Source organism: Genypterus blacodes, unplaced genomic scaffold (genome assembly GCF_046128005.1).
Source record: "Genypterus blacodes isolate CSIRO-AG114 ecotype Tasmania unplaced genomic scaffold, CSIRO-AGI_Gbla_v1 ptg000067l_1, whole genome shotgun sequence".
Lineage (NCBI taxonomy): Eukaryota > Metazoa > Chordata > Actinopteri > Ophidiiformes > Ophidiidae > Genypterus > Genypterus blacodes.
In genome coordinates this window covers 7,951,812-7,968,917 of record NW_027466879.1, presented here as the reverse complement: position 1 = coordinate 7,968,917, position 17,106 = coordinate 7,951,812, and the positions used below count along the sequence as shown (strand labels likewise).

Genomic DNA, 17,106 nt, shown 5'->3' with positions numbered 1-17,106 from the left:
ATATTCACTCTAGCAATAAACACAACAAGAAAATAAAAACACATTTTATTCAATACAAATTGTGGATAAGTGTTAGTCGATATAAAGTTGTTGTAACATTGCAATTATTGTTCTAGGGGCCAATTCAGCCTATTTGTTTTGTCAGTATCTGATGATTATCTCTGCATTAAAACAATCTTACAATTAACATTTTGATTCCCTCATGTGTAGAAAAGGGAATCTTTTTACAAAACAAATGTAAAGTCAAATGTCTGTGCTCTTGCATTAATGACACATAAGCCTTTTAAAGAGGATAGAATTAGCACCTCTAGCACACAAGTGATTGGGTTATGTAACAGAAAAGGGGCTTCCCAGGAAAAGTCAAGGTGTCACTAACACCCGTGACGACTATTATAGAGCTACAGAGGAGATTAAAACCCTGATTTACAAACATTAGTGTTTGTGACTCAATTAACCCCTCTCTGTCTACACTAACGTCACTGAAATGAAATATTTATGATCATCATCAATTTTCAACAAAGTTAGCTCCACAAGAGCAAGATCTTTGCTTTTTATGAGACTGATGCAAATATGTCAAATGTCCAAACACAATGGGATTGTAAGTGTTTTCTTCTTAAACAGCAATGGCATCAAGATCCGGACATAATTTCCCACTAATGCAGCATTAACAATTACAACCTAAGCTTTGCAGCTATTATTCCTGATATAACAGAGCAAAGCAATCAACAAAGAAAAGATAAGGCTACACAGGAGTTTGTGTTTAGGCCAACCCTTCCAGCTGTTTTGATGACTACTGCTACTTTATAAACTACTGCCACATGTACTAAATGCTACTCAAGTACCAGCTTATTGCTTACCAGTTATATTTTGCGTTGCCCAGAAATGAAACTATATTTGAAGAGCGTATCTATACAGCCATTGGCTTCAGTGAAGAAACTGCCAAAAGCATGGCTCACGCGTTTGTAAATCCGTCAGGAGTCAGGTCAGAACATCCAAAACAGTGATTTGGTTAATTCCTCAGAATGGAATCGTAGATGAGTTCAGATATGAAGAGTCTTTGGTGTGTATCTTACTCCAAAGACAGATGCTTGTTAATTGAGCTGCAGGCAGGTGCGTAAAGACGCACAGCCTCCCAGACTCGAAGGGTGGAGTCAACCTGCAAAGCTTACTGTAGATGTAAGCAGGGAGCGAAAATCCTTGCTGCTCTTTTTTCTTTTTTTCCTTAGTTTTGTTTAGGTTTGTTTATTCCTACCAAAGAGACTAGATTCAATATGAGAGTCTGAGAAATTCCTGAAGAAGCAGAAATAAATCTGGGGACCCATGAACGATGCGAGGGGTTTCTCTGATTGATATTGCAGACGGATCTTGAGAGCCCCTGGATGTGTTCCACATGCAGAAGTTAAGTACAGATGCACAATAAGGGGGTCTAAAAGAGCAACACGGGTAAAGTTTGTGCTCTGTGAAAACCTCTCTCAGAGTTGTTAGGACTTTAAAGCACCTTCACTACACGCACAGTCAAAAACAACAATGTCACTAAAGTCAAATATCACAGCTTAGCGGCATTAAAGAGAAATTAAACAGTCTGTTCTGTTCCAAAACAGGGGATGAGTTAAAACTACGATGTCAACAAATGTTCAATTATTCATCAGGAATGTAAGATAATCTAAGAATACATTTGTGAGTGCTGGGATTATTAGTAGATGATGAACGCTGACTAGGAATGCACCTCAAAGCGGTTAGGTGATTTGATAGTGCTTCACATTATGGCCGCTTCTCCAGCTAGCATTAAAATCTGACCTCCGATCTCAATATTGGGATACATTGTGTGGATAATTACAGGTGATGATGGGATATGAGAGGGAGCAGAGCAGAGCAAATGAGTGGCACTGCACCTACCATCCATCATTAATATCCAAAACAATTAAGTTCAAGGTATAAATTAATGTCAAGTGTGAAGTTGAGAGTGCGCAATAACTACAGAATAAGGGCAAAACAGCAAATCTTATGTCTATGAGTGTGAGTGTGAGTGAAACATAATTTGCCAGAATGACAGAAAAGAAAACATCAATTATTTTTATATGTCTGGGTGACATTTCAACAGTTTTGCATGAAAGCGGGTTCTATCAATTCCATTTGTCTGCTTTATCCATGTTGGTCTTTTATGATCGCATGACCAACATGTTGAACAGCTTATATTTATAGTCTTATGAATATTTAGAGCCTTTGTGATATGGCAGTTATGTCATTATTTAGCCATTACAGCTCAGCCATGGTACTGCAAAATTTGCTTATCATCTGAATCATAGCAGACACGGTATTGCTGCTTTAAGTAATACACTGCTCAATATTCCGAGGGCCCATAATATCTCTTTTTCTGGCCTGGTCAGTCTGGTTGTTGATATAAGCAATGATAAATACTTTTCTCATAACAGATGTTTTATTAGTCTTTGAGTGTGTGCTGAGCGAGTGCTAAATTGATGTTTTTGTACTACGGGTCTATTTTCCCTGTGACATGGTCAAGAAGTTACATTTATGGAGAGAGAGAGACTGTGCGTGTGTGTGTGTGTGTGCGTGCCGCTATCCATTACAGAATTGCCCTCAGTCAGTGTTTAGAGAAAAATTAGCCACTCTAAGAGCACGTTGCAAACCACTTGTCCCTCACGCATGCAATGCAACACCTTTCCCCACCTTTTCTCTCCTCCACAGCAGGCCGACCTCATGCTGCACCACCTGACAGCACACGCCACGCTTAGACAGCAGGTGTCTATAATTAACTAATCTGTTCTGAGCCATTCTAATCCCGTACACATACACACAGAGAAGGATCAGACATACTCACAACACAAGTGTACAGTTTTGATACGTGTAACATGTTTTTATAAATCGTTGGTACAGTGGTAACATTCTTTAGTTGCTATTGTTATATGATGATATTTGTAATATTTGTAGAGCACTTTGTTGTAGTCACTTATATTCAAAAAAATAATGTTTTCTTAAAAGAAGTGGAGAAACCACTGCACTTTTTCAAATTAACACCACTAACACCTCCTGACTTCACCATGGAGACCACTGGAAAAAACTGTACAAACTGGACGGCCATTAATGAGGGCCACTGCCAACCCACAACACATGATCAATTTATCCGACCTCTTTGGCTCCCTGACATTGATGAACTACCCTGACCATTCAAAACCCCACTTCTCTATTAGCAATAGCTTATAACCATTTTTCCCATAATGGTGGGTATATATTGGGTATATATTGGTTGTTTGAAAATCATAATTTTCATAATTTTCAATATCTGCTCTAATATTAAAACAATATTGTATTTAAGATTAAAATTGCAATTTAACTTCATCTGTCTCTGGTGTATAAATCAGTCACATAATCTTCTCCGCGATCAACTATGATTGAAGATTTGTCAGGATTGTTTGCCCCTTCCTGAATCAGCATCATATGATAGAATGCTGGCATCAGGATGATGGAGTGCTTGTCTTGGACTTGGCAGCTTCCCGGTTTGATTCCAAGCTCCTCTTAGGGAGGCTGTTAAAGTGTTGTTGTTCAAGATACTGAACCTCTAACTGCTGCTGAGGTGCCGGTTTGCTCATTGCATATTTTGCCCCGGCAAAACATTGTGTGACTGTATTTACAGTATGAAAAACATGTTTCGATCAACCAGATACAGATCCTTATCTGCATCAAAACACACCTATTGGAACATGGGTGTTTGTATGCCATAATTTTTTTTATATTATCAATTTTGTCAGGATTGCTTCACCGGTTTGAGTAGTTATAGTGTCCAACAAACAAAGAAAATCACAATTTTAAGGAAAGTGCAGAAAAACATCTTGGATCGAGATTAAGATCCCTGTCAAATTCAATTAGTTCTTCCCTGGATCAGGTCCAACCTGCCCAATAAGTTTCATCAAAATGTTTCGGGGAATCCTGCTGACAAACCAACCAGCACAGGCGAAAACATAACTTCACTGGCTGAGGGAACAAGAGACTGCATACCTCTGCCAAGGCAATTGCATACCTCTGACAACTGCCAACTGAGGTCACAGTAAGATGGACTATAGCAACAGCTGGAGTCACGCGCCACTGCATACTACCTACTTCAATAACTATGCAGTGATTTTATGTAGCATCTGTCACTGAATTAAATTGCGTGGTCCAGTGTTTGGCTTAAGCAAAAAGAGGTGGTGTACCTAATATTGCATGTAAGCCTATATGTACACATGAACCACAGGCTACATATGAGCTACATGAATTTTCTAATCATCTGCAATTCTGATTTAATGTATACATGGTTAGGATCAGTTGCGGGTCAAAATGAAGTGGCCCACAGCTGGCTGTTTACAACAAAATGATTACTAACTCATACCTTGTGTCAGAAAAATTACACAGTGACTTCTTGAAGACCAGAGTTATGTTCTAAATCAAAATTACAACCATTTTATAATCTGTACATGCAGTCCTGAGAATTAGTCTAATCAGTTAGATATGTCATAACAAGGAAATATTTCACATGTGTGGGATTAGCGGTTGTACCCTTTAAAGCTAGTAGTAGTAGTGATTTCACTGAGAGGGAATAATCAGTTAAATGCTTTTGTGGGAGTGTTGATTATACCACAAACCTACAGGTTTATAGTGTTGTTTTAAATAAACTTTAGTACCATGGCTCAAAAGAACTAGAGTCTTGCAGAGTTTTTGTATATTCAAACCAATCAGGTTCTAATTTATATCAGGGATTCTAGGTAAGTGCAGTTAAATGTAATGGATTTGTGTAATTGGAAATCAAGGCCAAAGAACCAGAATTAGGGTTTGTGAAACTCAAAATCTTGTTTTCTTGATTCTAATGCAGTGATCTGCCTTAATATGTCTTGTTTCTGACACAGAATCTGACACTCTTCTCTGGAGGAGCCATTCTCACAGCTCTGTAATTCTTGCCAAGTCTTCAGATTGGAATGATTCCTCTGGTAAGCAAATCCTGTTTTTCAACAGTATGATGCTGATTTGAAAAATCAAAAAATGTAATTCACTATATAACAAATAAAGCCATTAGACCATTATATCTGTGAAAGCTTCTAACTATCTGCTACATATGGTGTTTGATACGATCTCAAGTTCTTGAAATCTTCATTTTGTAGCATAGAAATCTGAAGATTGCTTGAGTTGTAGGTGGCTTAAGAGCTTTAAAATGACTTTTTTATTCACATAGATGTGAGAATTATTAGTAGTCACTGAGATGTGATTGTCAAGTTCTTTTACAAAAAGAATGAATGGAGAGCATCTGAGAAGCCCATTGATTTATGTGCCTTCAGGCGATTCTTTTGGAACTTCACTCTGTTCTCTTTTAGCCTTGTCTGATGTTTCGATGCCGATACACAGCGGCCCAACTCAGGTTCCATTGCTTGTCACGATGATAAAATTACTTGGTTGACTAGTTCCTCTCCAGAGATTAACTCAAATCCTTCTGAGAGCATCTCAAACATTTTCAGTACTGGGGGTGGGGGGTAGGCAGTGAGTAGTGTGGTGGTTCTGAGACCCTCGTCCACATGCCATTCAACTGAACTTCTACATAAGCCAGGACAGTTAGCCACATTTAGCTTATCTTGGACAAAGCAATAATACATTATTAACACCACAGCTTCCAAATGGATGCATATCATGTAAAATGCAGGACTTTTACTTGATATGGAATATATTCCTATATGCTGCAGCTACTTCTGCTTGAGTCAAGGATTTGAGTACTCCATTCACGTCTGATATATTAGATAGAGGTGGACGTGAACCAACACAGCTACACTGAGGCTTCTTTGTGCACTGAAGTTTTTCACTGGCAGGCTATTTTGCCAATCTCCTGAGCTGACCTACAGTGATTCACCAAGGGGAGCTGAGCACAAGCGAGGTTATTACTAAGCACAGCACCAGCCGTTTTTGTGTTCAAGTACGTGTAGAACTGGGTCACATCCCAAAGTCATTGCTACAACTTTTATCACAGATAGAGATGTACTGTGACTGAACTGGAACAGCCCAAGGTCCATCAACATGCTGCAAAAGACTTGGAGAACATCTGGAGCTATTATATCCCTGGAAGGACAGATCTATTTAAATTATATTATTAAATATATGGTCACATTTACTAATTCTATATATACACACATGTACAAAACAAAGGTGGGGTTACCAATTTTGGCATACTTGCAAAATAATTGAAAGGTGCTTACCTGTGGGAGTCTTGTCTTCTTTAAATTTGTGGTCTGTCTTACAGGGATTTGGAGTTCTCCGAAAAATGTCTGTGAAAATCAATACAATCTTACTTGTTTTAATATTTTCTCCTATGATATTATGTATAAGTGTTTGAATGTGAAGTCGTTCAGGTATTGCAGTTGGTTCTTCCTCTTTTTCTGCTCTAAGGCAAAGACATCCTGGCACTTGTCCCTTGCAACCCCAACACACACACACACAGACGCATGCACGCAGAAGCGTCCTTCACAGATACATGCAAAGTGTGCACCTATAGGCGCAGAGGGCGGGGATTATAATGAGAGGTCAGCTCTACCTCTGAGGTGTGAAGCATGTACTGTATGGGTGGGTGGGCAGGTGGGGTGGTGTTCTCTCAGCCGAAGACTGATAGATTAGCAGACTTTCACATGCGGTTTTTAGCATCATGGCATCATAACATCATGCAATGATATGGAGTGTGAAACCTTAGTCCAAAGTCTTCTCACATGCAAAAAAAAGCATCTTATGTATGTAACTCTGTATTCAGAATATTACCATTTGTTTAGGTTCGTTTGTTTAGGTTTTTGCAGGAGTCACCTTTTGTGTCTTAAGTAAAATTACTTCCGTTTGTAATTATGTATTTATTAATTACATATGGAGGAAATACAGGCAGCCATGGCTGGTCAGCTTGAAGCTTGCAGAGGCTGATCGCCGCACTGCTTACTGTTTAACCGTCCAGGCTTAAAAGGTGTCCTGCACACAGTGCAGCGGGTGTCTGCGTCTCAGGAGTAAAAGCTAAGTTTAGCAAATCCTCTCAGTGTGTCCCTCAATGACAGCACATGTTGGACGGTCTGCAGAGGAACGCACGAACATACACTTGGATGCACATGCACACTTTTCATAGTTTAGAAGTACACAGATAATGATTCTTATATTGAATACGTATTGAGTTGAGTGCTTTAATATGGAGATAATGATTTTTCCAAGATAGGAAATTTCCTTTATAGGTCAGAGATTTTGTGACTTGTTCAAACAGGACATCATGTTATCAAGATAAAATACAGTACATAAAATATATGATAGTTTATTAAAAACCATGGGGAGACAGATAATAGTTGGAAATATTTTTATTTAATTTTAAAGGTGTTTTTGCTTTTCAAATCAATACCATTATTTGTCCGGGCTTAAAATGATGCACAGTAATTCAGGTGAAACTACACAACCAGAGTTTAGTGAATTAGCAAATTTAGACAGATTTTTTTCATTTAGGACGAAGAGATGTGCAACATGTCTGTTCAAGTAGTGGTAAGGGAGTAAGTAAGAAAGAAAGAGAAAGGGTGATAATTCTCTCTGCAAATATCTTTCTGTTACTATCTCCCTCAGTAATTCCCACCATCTGTCAGTTTTAACAATTTGTCTTGTAAAACAAACGCAGCTGAAAATTGTGGTTTGAGTGAAGTACTGGGGAAAAAAATTCTACTTTAAGTTTCCACTATCCAGTCTCGAAAGTTGGCTATTTGTGTTTGACCCGTGTGAGTCTGTTTGTGGCAGTTTCTTTCATCATGGGTGAAACTTTCCAATCCCAGCAGCTGCCAGGAAATGCTGGAGGCTCCCAGAGTCTCCTCAGGATCCAATAAAGCGAATTGTGTGGAGGAAAACACAGCTTGTGCGGATGTGATGCCTGGGATAACATTGGGACAAGCACTGTGAGGATTGGATGGTTTCCTAATGACACACAGTACATTGTCGCTAATCACTGTAGTTTGGCCAAATTTGTTTTCACATTGAGAAACATTGACTAGTTCAACTAGTTTAGTCTGGCTTGAGTGAGAATAGTGGCTTGGCTCCTCTTGGTCATTAGCTAACATCCACCTGGCAGTGTAGGCCTCCTGCACTGTCACCTCTCCCCCTTGCATTGTGGGTAGACACACCGGCAACACGCGCTCAGAGATCTTGGCTCTGTCCAGTAGCTTGAGCACGGCCACATCTGAGTCCAATGCAGAGTAAAAATCTGGGTGTACTAATATGGCTGAAACCTGGTGGGAGATAAAAGAGAAAAAACATAATGTGACTGATAAGTTATGAGCCTAGCACAGAAATATTTTTGGAGTTTTTAGACAGATTGTTATGATACTTGAATTATGAATGTTTCCTAATATGGCTAATATGGAAGTCCTGATCATTTACACCAAACTTCCTCATGATTTCTAGCCCAGCATTTGTGATCATTTTTTTTTTAAATTACACATAGATATCTGGGGATGACCTCAGCACCTCTGCCCTCAGGGGCGTGAGGGTCAAGAGAGGTATCAGAAGGAGATAAGACTAAAGACAAATGATTGCCTTGGAGGCCCTGCACAAAGAACACCTTAAGAGCTGGAATCACTGGGTCCTCAACCTTGTAAAACACATTTTCATCTTCTACATCACAAGGTATGGGGACTACACCTACACTAGACCTTTTCATTAGCTCTTGAATTAAAACATCATAATCTTTTAGGGAATAAATACAGTACATTTGACATGCAGGCAGTTGTATTAGCTTCAGCCCTGTCCTCATGTACTGGGCTGAAAAATTATATGAGAGAATCTGCTGTCCCTTTGAGACTGGTGGCACTTGAGCAGAAAGCCAGAGAACGTTTGATCCTATGTTAAATAGTTTGCCCACTTTTATTGGTTTTGAAACATTTGTAAAGATTAAATGATATGCGTCAAGATGCTCAAATATTTCAACTCCAACTCAAATGTATTTGTATCCTGGAGTGGTGAGACCTTAGTAAAGCTTTTAATGCACATGTAAATACCTTCAGATTTCCTCTCGTACCAATTACTTATGAGCATGTGCACTCATGTAATCCCAAAACAAAGAAAGATCTATCCCAAAGTTTCTACTTGTGTAAAAAAGGTTCTTTGCTGTAGGGTTCATCATTTGAACTCCTGTTTGGTGTTTGGTAGAATTTGCACTGGTTAAGTTGTGGGTACTGAAGGATTAAATATAATCATAATCAACAAACAATCAATGACGTCAGTCAACGTTTGAGAGTTTCACAGGCTGTGAAATCACACCACACGGTGTACAACCACAATAGGACAGAAAGTCTTTAGTATAAACTATATCTCTTTTTTTATAAAAGTACAAAAACATTAAACAATTTGTGCCAAAAGAACAACTGGCTGAAGTAAAGACTGGTTTTTAGAAATAGGGAAATATGGTTCTGCAATAGCAATGTTTCATTTGCTATAAAGTTCTTAAAATCCTCTAATGTTCTAAGATTATTCTAACTGGTTTCAGTATTTTTTTTAAAGTAGTCAAGATTTAGAAACAAGAGAAAGTGCAATGTAAGGTCCATTACAGTCACTCTAATAATGCCTTGCTTAAGGCAAAAATAGCAAAATTCGCAGAAGTGTCTAAATTTTTACAAATGAAAATATGTCATCCTGTTTTGAAAGATCTTTTACATTTTTAAGAGGTAAATGAAAGACATCCAGTAAAATGTCAAATAATGTTACACTCAAGAGGGTTATTCTTGTTTTTGATTGTTTTAGATGAGTCAATTAGTTTCATGAACAGGCAAAGGACAGACATTTTGCCATCCTGTAATCCTTCACTTTATCTGAAAAAAAAAAAATCCCTCTTGTACACAGGCCAATGTCATACATGAAAGTTCAATATGAAGGTTTCTGACGACACAATTACAAAATCTATGAAACAAATTACTTGATTTTCATACAAAGGTAAAATGAATTGTACCCTTAAGTGCTGCTGGCTTTTCCTCTTATCTCTGGATCTGTGGTACTTCATGCCTACGACCACTTTCACGTGTCCTGGGTGAAGAGGCTGCTGTGTCCCCTTCTCTACCACACAGTGAGCTGCAACAACAACACTGTGTTGGGTGATTAGAGACCCACTGCAGGCCAGGTACCAGAATGTGGACTCTTCTGAGGCCCCCTGCTGGTCAGAAAGGGTCAATACGTGGGGCCTATGGGTTCTGGCACTGTGATCAGGAGGTGAGCGGATGAAAACGGCCACATGCCATGGCCAATGAATGCCTGCAAGAGTGTGTGGACTGAAAGCAGCAAATTGGCCACACACTGTGGGAAGGCAAGAATTGAAAAGTAAGAATAGTTGAAAATATTATTCCAGTCAAGACTAACAAATATTATACTTTATTTGTAAGCTTCATTTGTTAGGAATACATAATGAGCTTAAAGAGGACATATTATCATGATTACCATGTTTTCATTTTGATTCAGGATCAATTTTGACACATTACAAATTGAAAAAAACCCTGCTAAACTGCTGTGTACACTGAGTGAAAACAGAACAGGTGCTGTCTCCCATTTAACCTGGCTATGAACAGTCACTGCCCTCACCTGGTGCGCAGGAGACATGGCGCCCACTCCACCTGCCATTCTTCAGGCAGGTGCGTTGAGTGCTGCCTCTTGGACGGTAGAGCGGAGAGGCACACTTGTACTCAATGCTTGTGTGGACTGGGTGAAAGCCTCGGGGCAGCTCATCTAAAGACGAGTCATCTCTGTCCGCCAGCTTATCCAGTGGAAGCGGAGAAAAGCCCGGAGCCAAGAAATCATAGACTTTATGTCTGGATGAGACGCGGAGGCTTCGGTCTGGACTTTGTCTGTAGCAAACAGATCTAGGTTATGCTTCAGTTTTTGATGTGAACCTCCAAATTACACATATTGGGAAAGGGATGCTCGGACTAAGGAACAGACAATTAGCTGAATCGAGCCAGTTTTTGATATTACAGTCAACAATATTCACTGTACAGTTGAGTCTTGGCCACTCTCACTAACTACATGGTAGCTGGGGGGGACAGAAATGTGTCTCCCGTCAATTGCAGATTGACAGCTGTGTCTGTTGAATGTGTAAGGAAGCACTTGGTTAACAACTTGATTAGGTGATGTTAAGACTGTCGGCTTGATTTGATGTTGTTCTGCCAGGTAGCATTAGGTTAGGATTGTCCATGTTTAGCCTTAATGGGTCAAATATCACAAAGTGCCTTCTCAGCACGCCTCTGTTTCAGGTACATAGATTATTAATTCTAAATCTACATGATCTACCTGATTAATTGCACATATCCTTGCATACAAGGGCAAACAGCAGGCTGGGCATTAAGAGCAGCTGGAGTTCTGGCAACATGCAATGCACAAAACATGATAAAGAACCGTAAGCTGACGACCAAGGCAGGGGAGTGAGCTGCTAGCCAAAATACATTCAAGCGGGAGAGCAACCATTAACACAGTTTACCCTTTTCATTCCCAGTCTGTCCCTTTCCCAGAGGCTGTGAAGTCTTACCTGCAGGCTTAACTTTTAGGTTAAAAGGTTGATTTGCAAAATATGTAATTGTGTCACAGTTTTCACACATACTGCAAATAATAGTGTCATATGGTTACCTTAATGTTTGGAGTGGCCTCAGAACCCTCTGTCTCACAAGTTTAGACACCTTTGGCTCCTGACAGGCTGTAGAGGCAAATCAATCAAGTGATCATTAGTCCTTAAGAATCAGTTTCTGAGCCCTCAATGCCAAAATTGCTGTGATAATTAACCAATTAACATATAAATGCGCCCAAATGGAAATGGCATTGTGGGTTAACCAGAGCTACATTATGTTTATTAAGTGAATAATGGAGCACACATTCATTAGAAAGGATAACTGGAAACTATAACTGATCCACCTTTCGAAGCCTGGACTCATTGTGTCTTTTTTAATTTAAAAATGGCTACTTTCGTCGTTGTCAGGGTGGATAATTTTCCAGCTAAATTGCAGTGTCGGATAAACAAATAGTGTGAAACTTTTTTTACAATGTTCACATGATAATGAAGTGGAAGAATTGCTGCTTTGTGTGTAAGTGTGTAACAGCGAATCACCCATCCTAATGTGTTTTTGAAAACAAGTACCTCTCACACACTTAGGTGGGCTGCTATTCTAGAATCCATTAGAGAGGCAGGTGCTATGGTGGTCTCTACTCAGATTGTAAGCGTTTTTACAGAAGAACTCAATCATCTCAGCACCTCCGACTGAGGCAGCAGCAGGTTTGTAGTAGCTGTTCAACAGTTTTGAGGGACGCGTGTTTGTGTGTGTGGCGTGAGAGAAGAGGATATGAAAGAAAGAGCAAGAATAGAGAATATGGAGAGAATAGAGAATAGACATAATGAACACAGCTATGCATAACAGCTCTTCAATGACAGAGCTACTCCAATGAATGTGTTACTATAGAAATGTATAAACACAACAAACAAATGCAGAAGCCATCTGGTGAAACCTTGAAATGTACCTTTAACACAGATGGGCACTGTGCCACTCCATGTAGCATTTGGCAAACATGTCCTATGCTGAGCTCCCATCAGTGTGAAAGAAGGATGACACTGGTAGCTTACAGACACAAGCTCCCCCTGCACTCCATACACAGACAGGAAGTCCCCATGCACTGGCCTGTCTGGAAGCTCACACACTTTACTAATGCCTGCAAATGTTTAAAAACCAGGTCAGATCATTAAAAGATCAGGTCAGATCATTAAAAGCATTTTCAAAACTTTGCTTTGTTCAAAATCTGGGACTTATTTGTAACAAAGTAGCATTTATTCCTTTCTTCAGTTTGGATGAGCACAGAACAAAATCCAAGCAAAGCCAAATATATCAACACAAGCCCACTAGTCAATTTCCTACCAACAGGGGTCACAAACACCAAACAGGAAGCAATTTTGAGGGTTTCCAAATAACAAGGAGCAATGACAGAATTGGGATTATTAGTTGTAGTCAGCTTTTGGGCCAAAACCCAGGCAAAACTGCAGTAGCACAATGTGGAACAGTCCAGATCTGGTGGATTTGGATGTTTGGCACATGGATGGAATGGAATTGCTGTACAGTAAGAAATACTTTTGAGATTATTCTCATCTTTAATAGTTGATGAGATTGATCCAGGAAATTAGGTTTGTTGTAGTTGCTTCTTTCTCTTTAGGCCAGAATATTATCAAAACAAGACACATTTTTTGTCATAAACTGATACATATTTTTCTGTGTGAATGTCAATATAGACAGAAAGAGATCACTGACATTGCTCACAATGATTATACCTGCCTGAACTCTCCTGAAAAGTGAAAACAAAGCCATCAAAGTTGTTGTAGCCGTCAGAGGTGAACAGGACGTGTAAGACATTGCTGGAGCTTTGTACTGGTGGAGGAAGCTGATCACCACAAAACCGGCCAATCACGGAGGAGCGCAGGTTGTCACCATCACGCACCTCGATATAGTCATATTGGCAATTATGGTCAGGCTCCAAACTGAGCTGTGCAAAGCTGCAGCAAAAAAAAGAGAGTTATAGTTTGACTATTTTTTTGATCCAATATAAACAAATTAAATAATAAAATTGGATAACTGAGTGCAGAACTGTGTTAGCATGAAAGCAGATTCAGTGGGCTCATGTCTCAGATGAAGCCTCAGGTTTTGAATTAATCATTAGCACTGCATGATTAAAACTAAACACTTACTTACTCCTGTGTGTAACATTACTTTCTCTTACACACCAAAACCTTAATTGGTTTTCAGAGCTTTTGGGGAAATGACTCACCTCAGGTCGACGGTGTGGCCTCTTTGCACTTGAATTATCCATTCACACCGAGCATTAGTGGGGTAACTTTCCAGGGCGATGTGACCCTGAGTGCGCTGTATGACTCCTCCACATGCTAATCACAAGATAACTTTATTTTCACACAGTAAATGCACATTCACATTAATACATGATGTGTTAATCAAGTCACATGCTGTCTTTTCCTAGCCTGGTCTGTCAGTTATTTTTGAAAGAAATTTATTTTTTCAGTTGTCCAACTTCATATTTTGCATTAACCCAAGATACATTTGGATTCTGATTATGTGGCAAGAAAATCAAAATCAATTTGCAACTCACTCTTACAGTCTCCACCGCTCCATCCTTGGCGACACTCTGTGCAGTACTTCCCTCTGATAAAAAAGTCATCATTGGCTTTCCATGTCCCATTGTGGCAGGTTTTGCAGTTTTCAAACAGACTACAGCCTTGGAAGGAAACAAAAACATTACCTCTGGGACTGATTTCTATTGGTGGAAGGACGTAAGCTGATGTAAATTTAGATTTATTGTATCAAAGTAATACAAAACACTTCTGTCACACTGCTCCTTCCCATGTGTTATCCATTGACGTCTGTATTCCAACGAAATATTGCCAATATCAAGAAAGCCTTCATCGATCAATAAATAATCGACAGAGAGTGGTAATGAGAGTGTACCTGGATGAATGATACAGGGGTCACACTGGTCCAGAGCATTACGGCAGCAGGGGACAGTGTAACCCACCTTAGACCCTTTGGAGGGACACCGACACTGGATCAGGTGGTATTCACAACACGGTCGACACATGATGCTCCACTCAGAGCTCGGACAGTTATCCCCTGTGTGTGATCTGAAATCTAATCATAGATCACTGCCTTCAGATTATGGCTGATTTAACCTGCTGTAAAAAAAATGCATAAAATGTGTCTCTTTGTTTATCTAATATTCAAGGACATGTACAATGGAACACTTCGGGAACTTCCTTAGAGATTCCCTACAATATTACAAACATTAAGAATAAAGGTTGATGAAAAAGTAAAATCAGTACATTTACTCACCATGTGGCCAAGCTGTCACACATAAACAGAGAAATAGGAAGAAATACAGTTTGGGATCCACAGACGAGGGCATTGCGACTGCTACAAAAAGTGATGAACTACAGATGAAGAATTCTCCCGTTTTGTTGTAATGGATGGGGATTTAACCCTTTCCTAGCATCATAGTCAAAACCATACTTAAATAAAACAATATTAAGCCGAGAACTGCACTGTGTCAGCAAGCAGCCCCTCTATCTGAGTCCAGAATGAAAGCACAGCAATGAAAAGGTAACAGGGGAAAACACTTGCTGGCAAGGGAAGTGGAAAGTGTTTTTGAGGAAAAATAAAGGCATGCTAATGAAGAAAACAGTGGTGAGTAATGGAGAGAAAACGCTTCCATCTGTCACAGAGGTTTAATGTTGACAATCTTCCTCAAGCTGCAACTTGATATGCAGAAACCCTTTTTCCACGCATACTTCATAAGGCATGTTTAAGTAATGCATAATGTATCTGCTTGTCATTCACCAACCCAAGTGTCTATAGTACTAATGCTTTCTCAAAAACTATAGCTGCCATGCTTGACAGTTTCAAAACCACTTGGTAGACAGATAACAGATGTCCTTTCTAATGACCCTGTGACACGTTTATGATATCACTCTCCATAGATTTGCCAGAAGCAATGAGGCGCACGCTCTCGTCACAGCTCATTTCATACACAAGGTTTCTCTTTTCCATTACCTAAACCCAGGAGTTTCCATGTTTTGGTATCTTTTCCCATCTCTTCCGTTACAGTGAGGTGTAAATCAAGTAATACGACTTCAGCTGTTAAATTCATGTAGCCTTGTATTGTACGCTTTTGTAAAATGTAATAATCACCAATCAATTGGTCGTATCATAATTTGTATTGTTTGTAATTTATATATTAGTTTTTATTTAGTGTTTTCCCTCAGGATTGGATATATTGTGGAATGTATTAGATGTATGAAATGGTATGACATATTCAGTAAGTGGAGCCAAGGGTTGTCACCTGTTCAAAATCAGGTGATCATCAGGTGCAAATCTTATATGTGATATTGTACATGAGGTATATATTTAGACACTATTTAAGATTTGCAGCTGCGTCCTGCCATGTAAATGCTTTAGTTTTACCCCTCCAACTAAATGAATGAATGTATGACTGTCATGCTGCACAATGACACAAACAATGGGAGGAACTGAAGGACTGTGCATGAGGCAAATTGAAAAATGTGCTTAATTAAATAGTGGTTCCTTGCAGAGAAGCTCCCAGTTGTGATTAATGTTCTCCTCCATCAACAAAGTGACAACATTTTGACCACCACATTGAGCTGTGACGTGAAGAAAACACAAGCCACTGCTTTTGTTAATTGCACCCTTGACTTGTCCGTCACGGGTGAGGATTGTGCCTCTTGCTGTCACGCAGGGAATACAGGGTGGCGGGGCTGAAGTGCTCCACATTATCACACAACTATACATAATTCAATACTGTTACAAGATTTACAATTATAAGGAGTTTTTGACATTAGAGACAGACACTGATGTTCTTTGTTCTTAGCCATCTGGGTGGAGAAGTGTTCCATTTAGAAGCAGAAGACCCTTGTTGCTCTGCCCTAATATCCACAGACGCACCTCAATTAGCAATACTTCATTTGCATGGTATTTCCTGGGGGTACACTTTAACTTATCATTTAATTTGAAGGTGTTGACAGGTCACAGAGGCAAGGAGTGAGAGAGTGTTTGCCGCAGTAGTTGGGTGTTCTCATCTCATTCTGATGTGGCAGTTAAGAGGAGTGACGTGAATCCCACCAGAGCTTGTGGGCACAATCGCCCTTATTGACAAGTGCGGTACTTAAATATGGCCTGTTTTCACTCGCTGTGCACAGGGGAGCTGACGCAAGGGAGATAAGAGGTTAGTATTATTCATTCATTTAATATTTATTCATTTAAAGCATTGCAAGGGTTCAAAAATAGACCCCCAAATGAGAATAAGAATTATACTTCTGTGCAACAGTTTTATCAAATTGATAGTTGGTTTTCAAAACTCACACTAATTTTCATTTTTATTCTAAAAGGCAGAAACGTGATACTGCTGGTGTTTTGCTAATATTTATAACTAAATGACTCTGTTGTACTTGCTTATAGACTCAGAACTTCATCATATTAGCAAAGACAAAATCTCCATTATTCTGTTAGCATTCAACAACAGGGCTGCAGTGCGTGT

General features: G+C 39.4%; 1 protein-coding gene across 1 annotated transcript; it reads right to left on the bottom strand.

The window, feature by feature from the left end:
- Window positions 1-7,348: 7,348 nt before the first annotated feature.
- pamr1a (peptidase domain containing associated with muscle regeneration 1a) lies at window positions 7,349-15,097 on the bottom strand. The gene is made up of 10 exons (XM_076155831.1): window positions 14,889-15,097; window positions 14,508-14,687; window positions 14,152-14,277; window positions 13,816-13,930; window positions 13,311-13,543; window positions 12,523-12,699; window positions 11,641-11,707; window positions 10,603-10,865; window positions 9,980-10,320; window positions 7,349-8,264 (listed from the first exon to the last, which is right to left on the bottom strand). The coding sequence occupies exons 1-10, from the start codon at window positions 14,959-14,961 to the stop codon at window positions 7,710-7,712; spliced, it is 2,130 nt and encodes a 709-aa protein (XP_076011946.1). The 5' UTR covers window positions 14,962-15,097; the 3' UTR covers window positions 7,349-7,709.
- Between the last annotated feature and the right edge of the window lie 2,009 nt (window positions 15,098-17,106).

What these genes read in the sequence shown, in the direction of transcription:
- pamr1a (XM_076155831.1), bottom strand. Translation starts at nt 14,961, where the DNA reads ATGCCCTCGTCTGTGGATCCCAAACTGTATTTCTTCCTATTTCTCTGT. An exon ending in GGCCACACCGTCGACCTGAG is followed by an intron (nt 13,544 to 13,815) that starts GTGAGTCATTTC and finishes TTTTTGCTGCAG; the next exon opens with CTTTGCACAGCTCAGTTTGG. An exon ending in TTCAGGCAGGTATAATCATT is followed by an intron (nt 12,700 to 13,310) that starts GTGAGCAATGTC and finishes GCATTAGTAAAG; the next exon opens with TGTGTGAGCTTCCAGACAGG.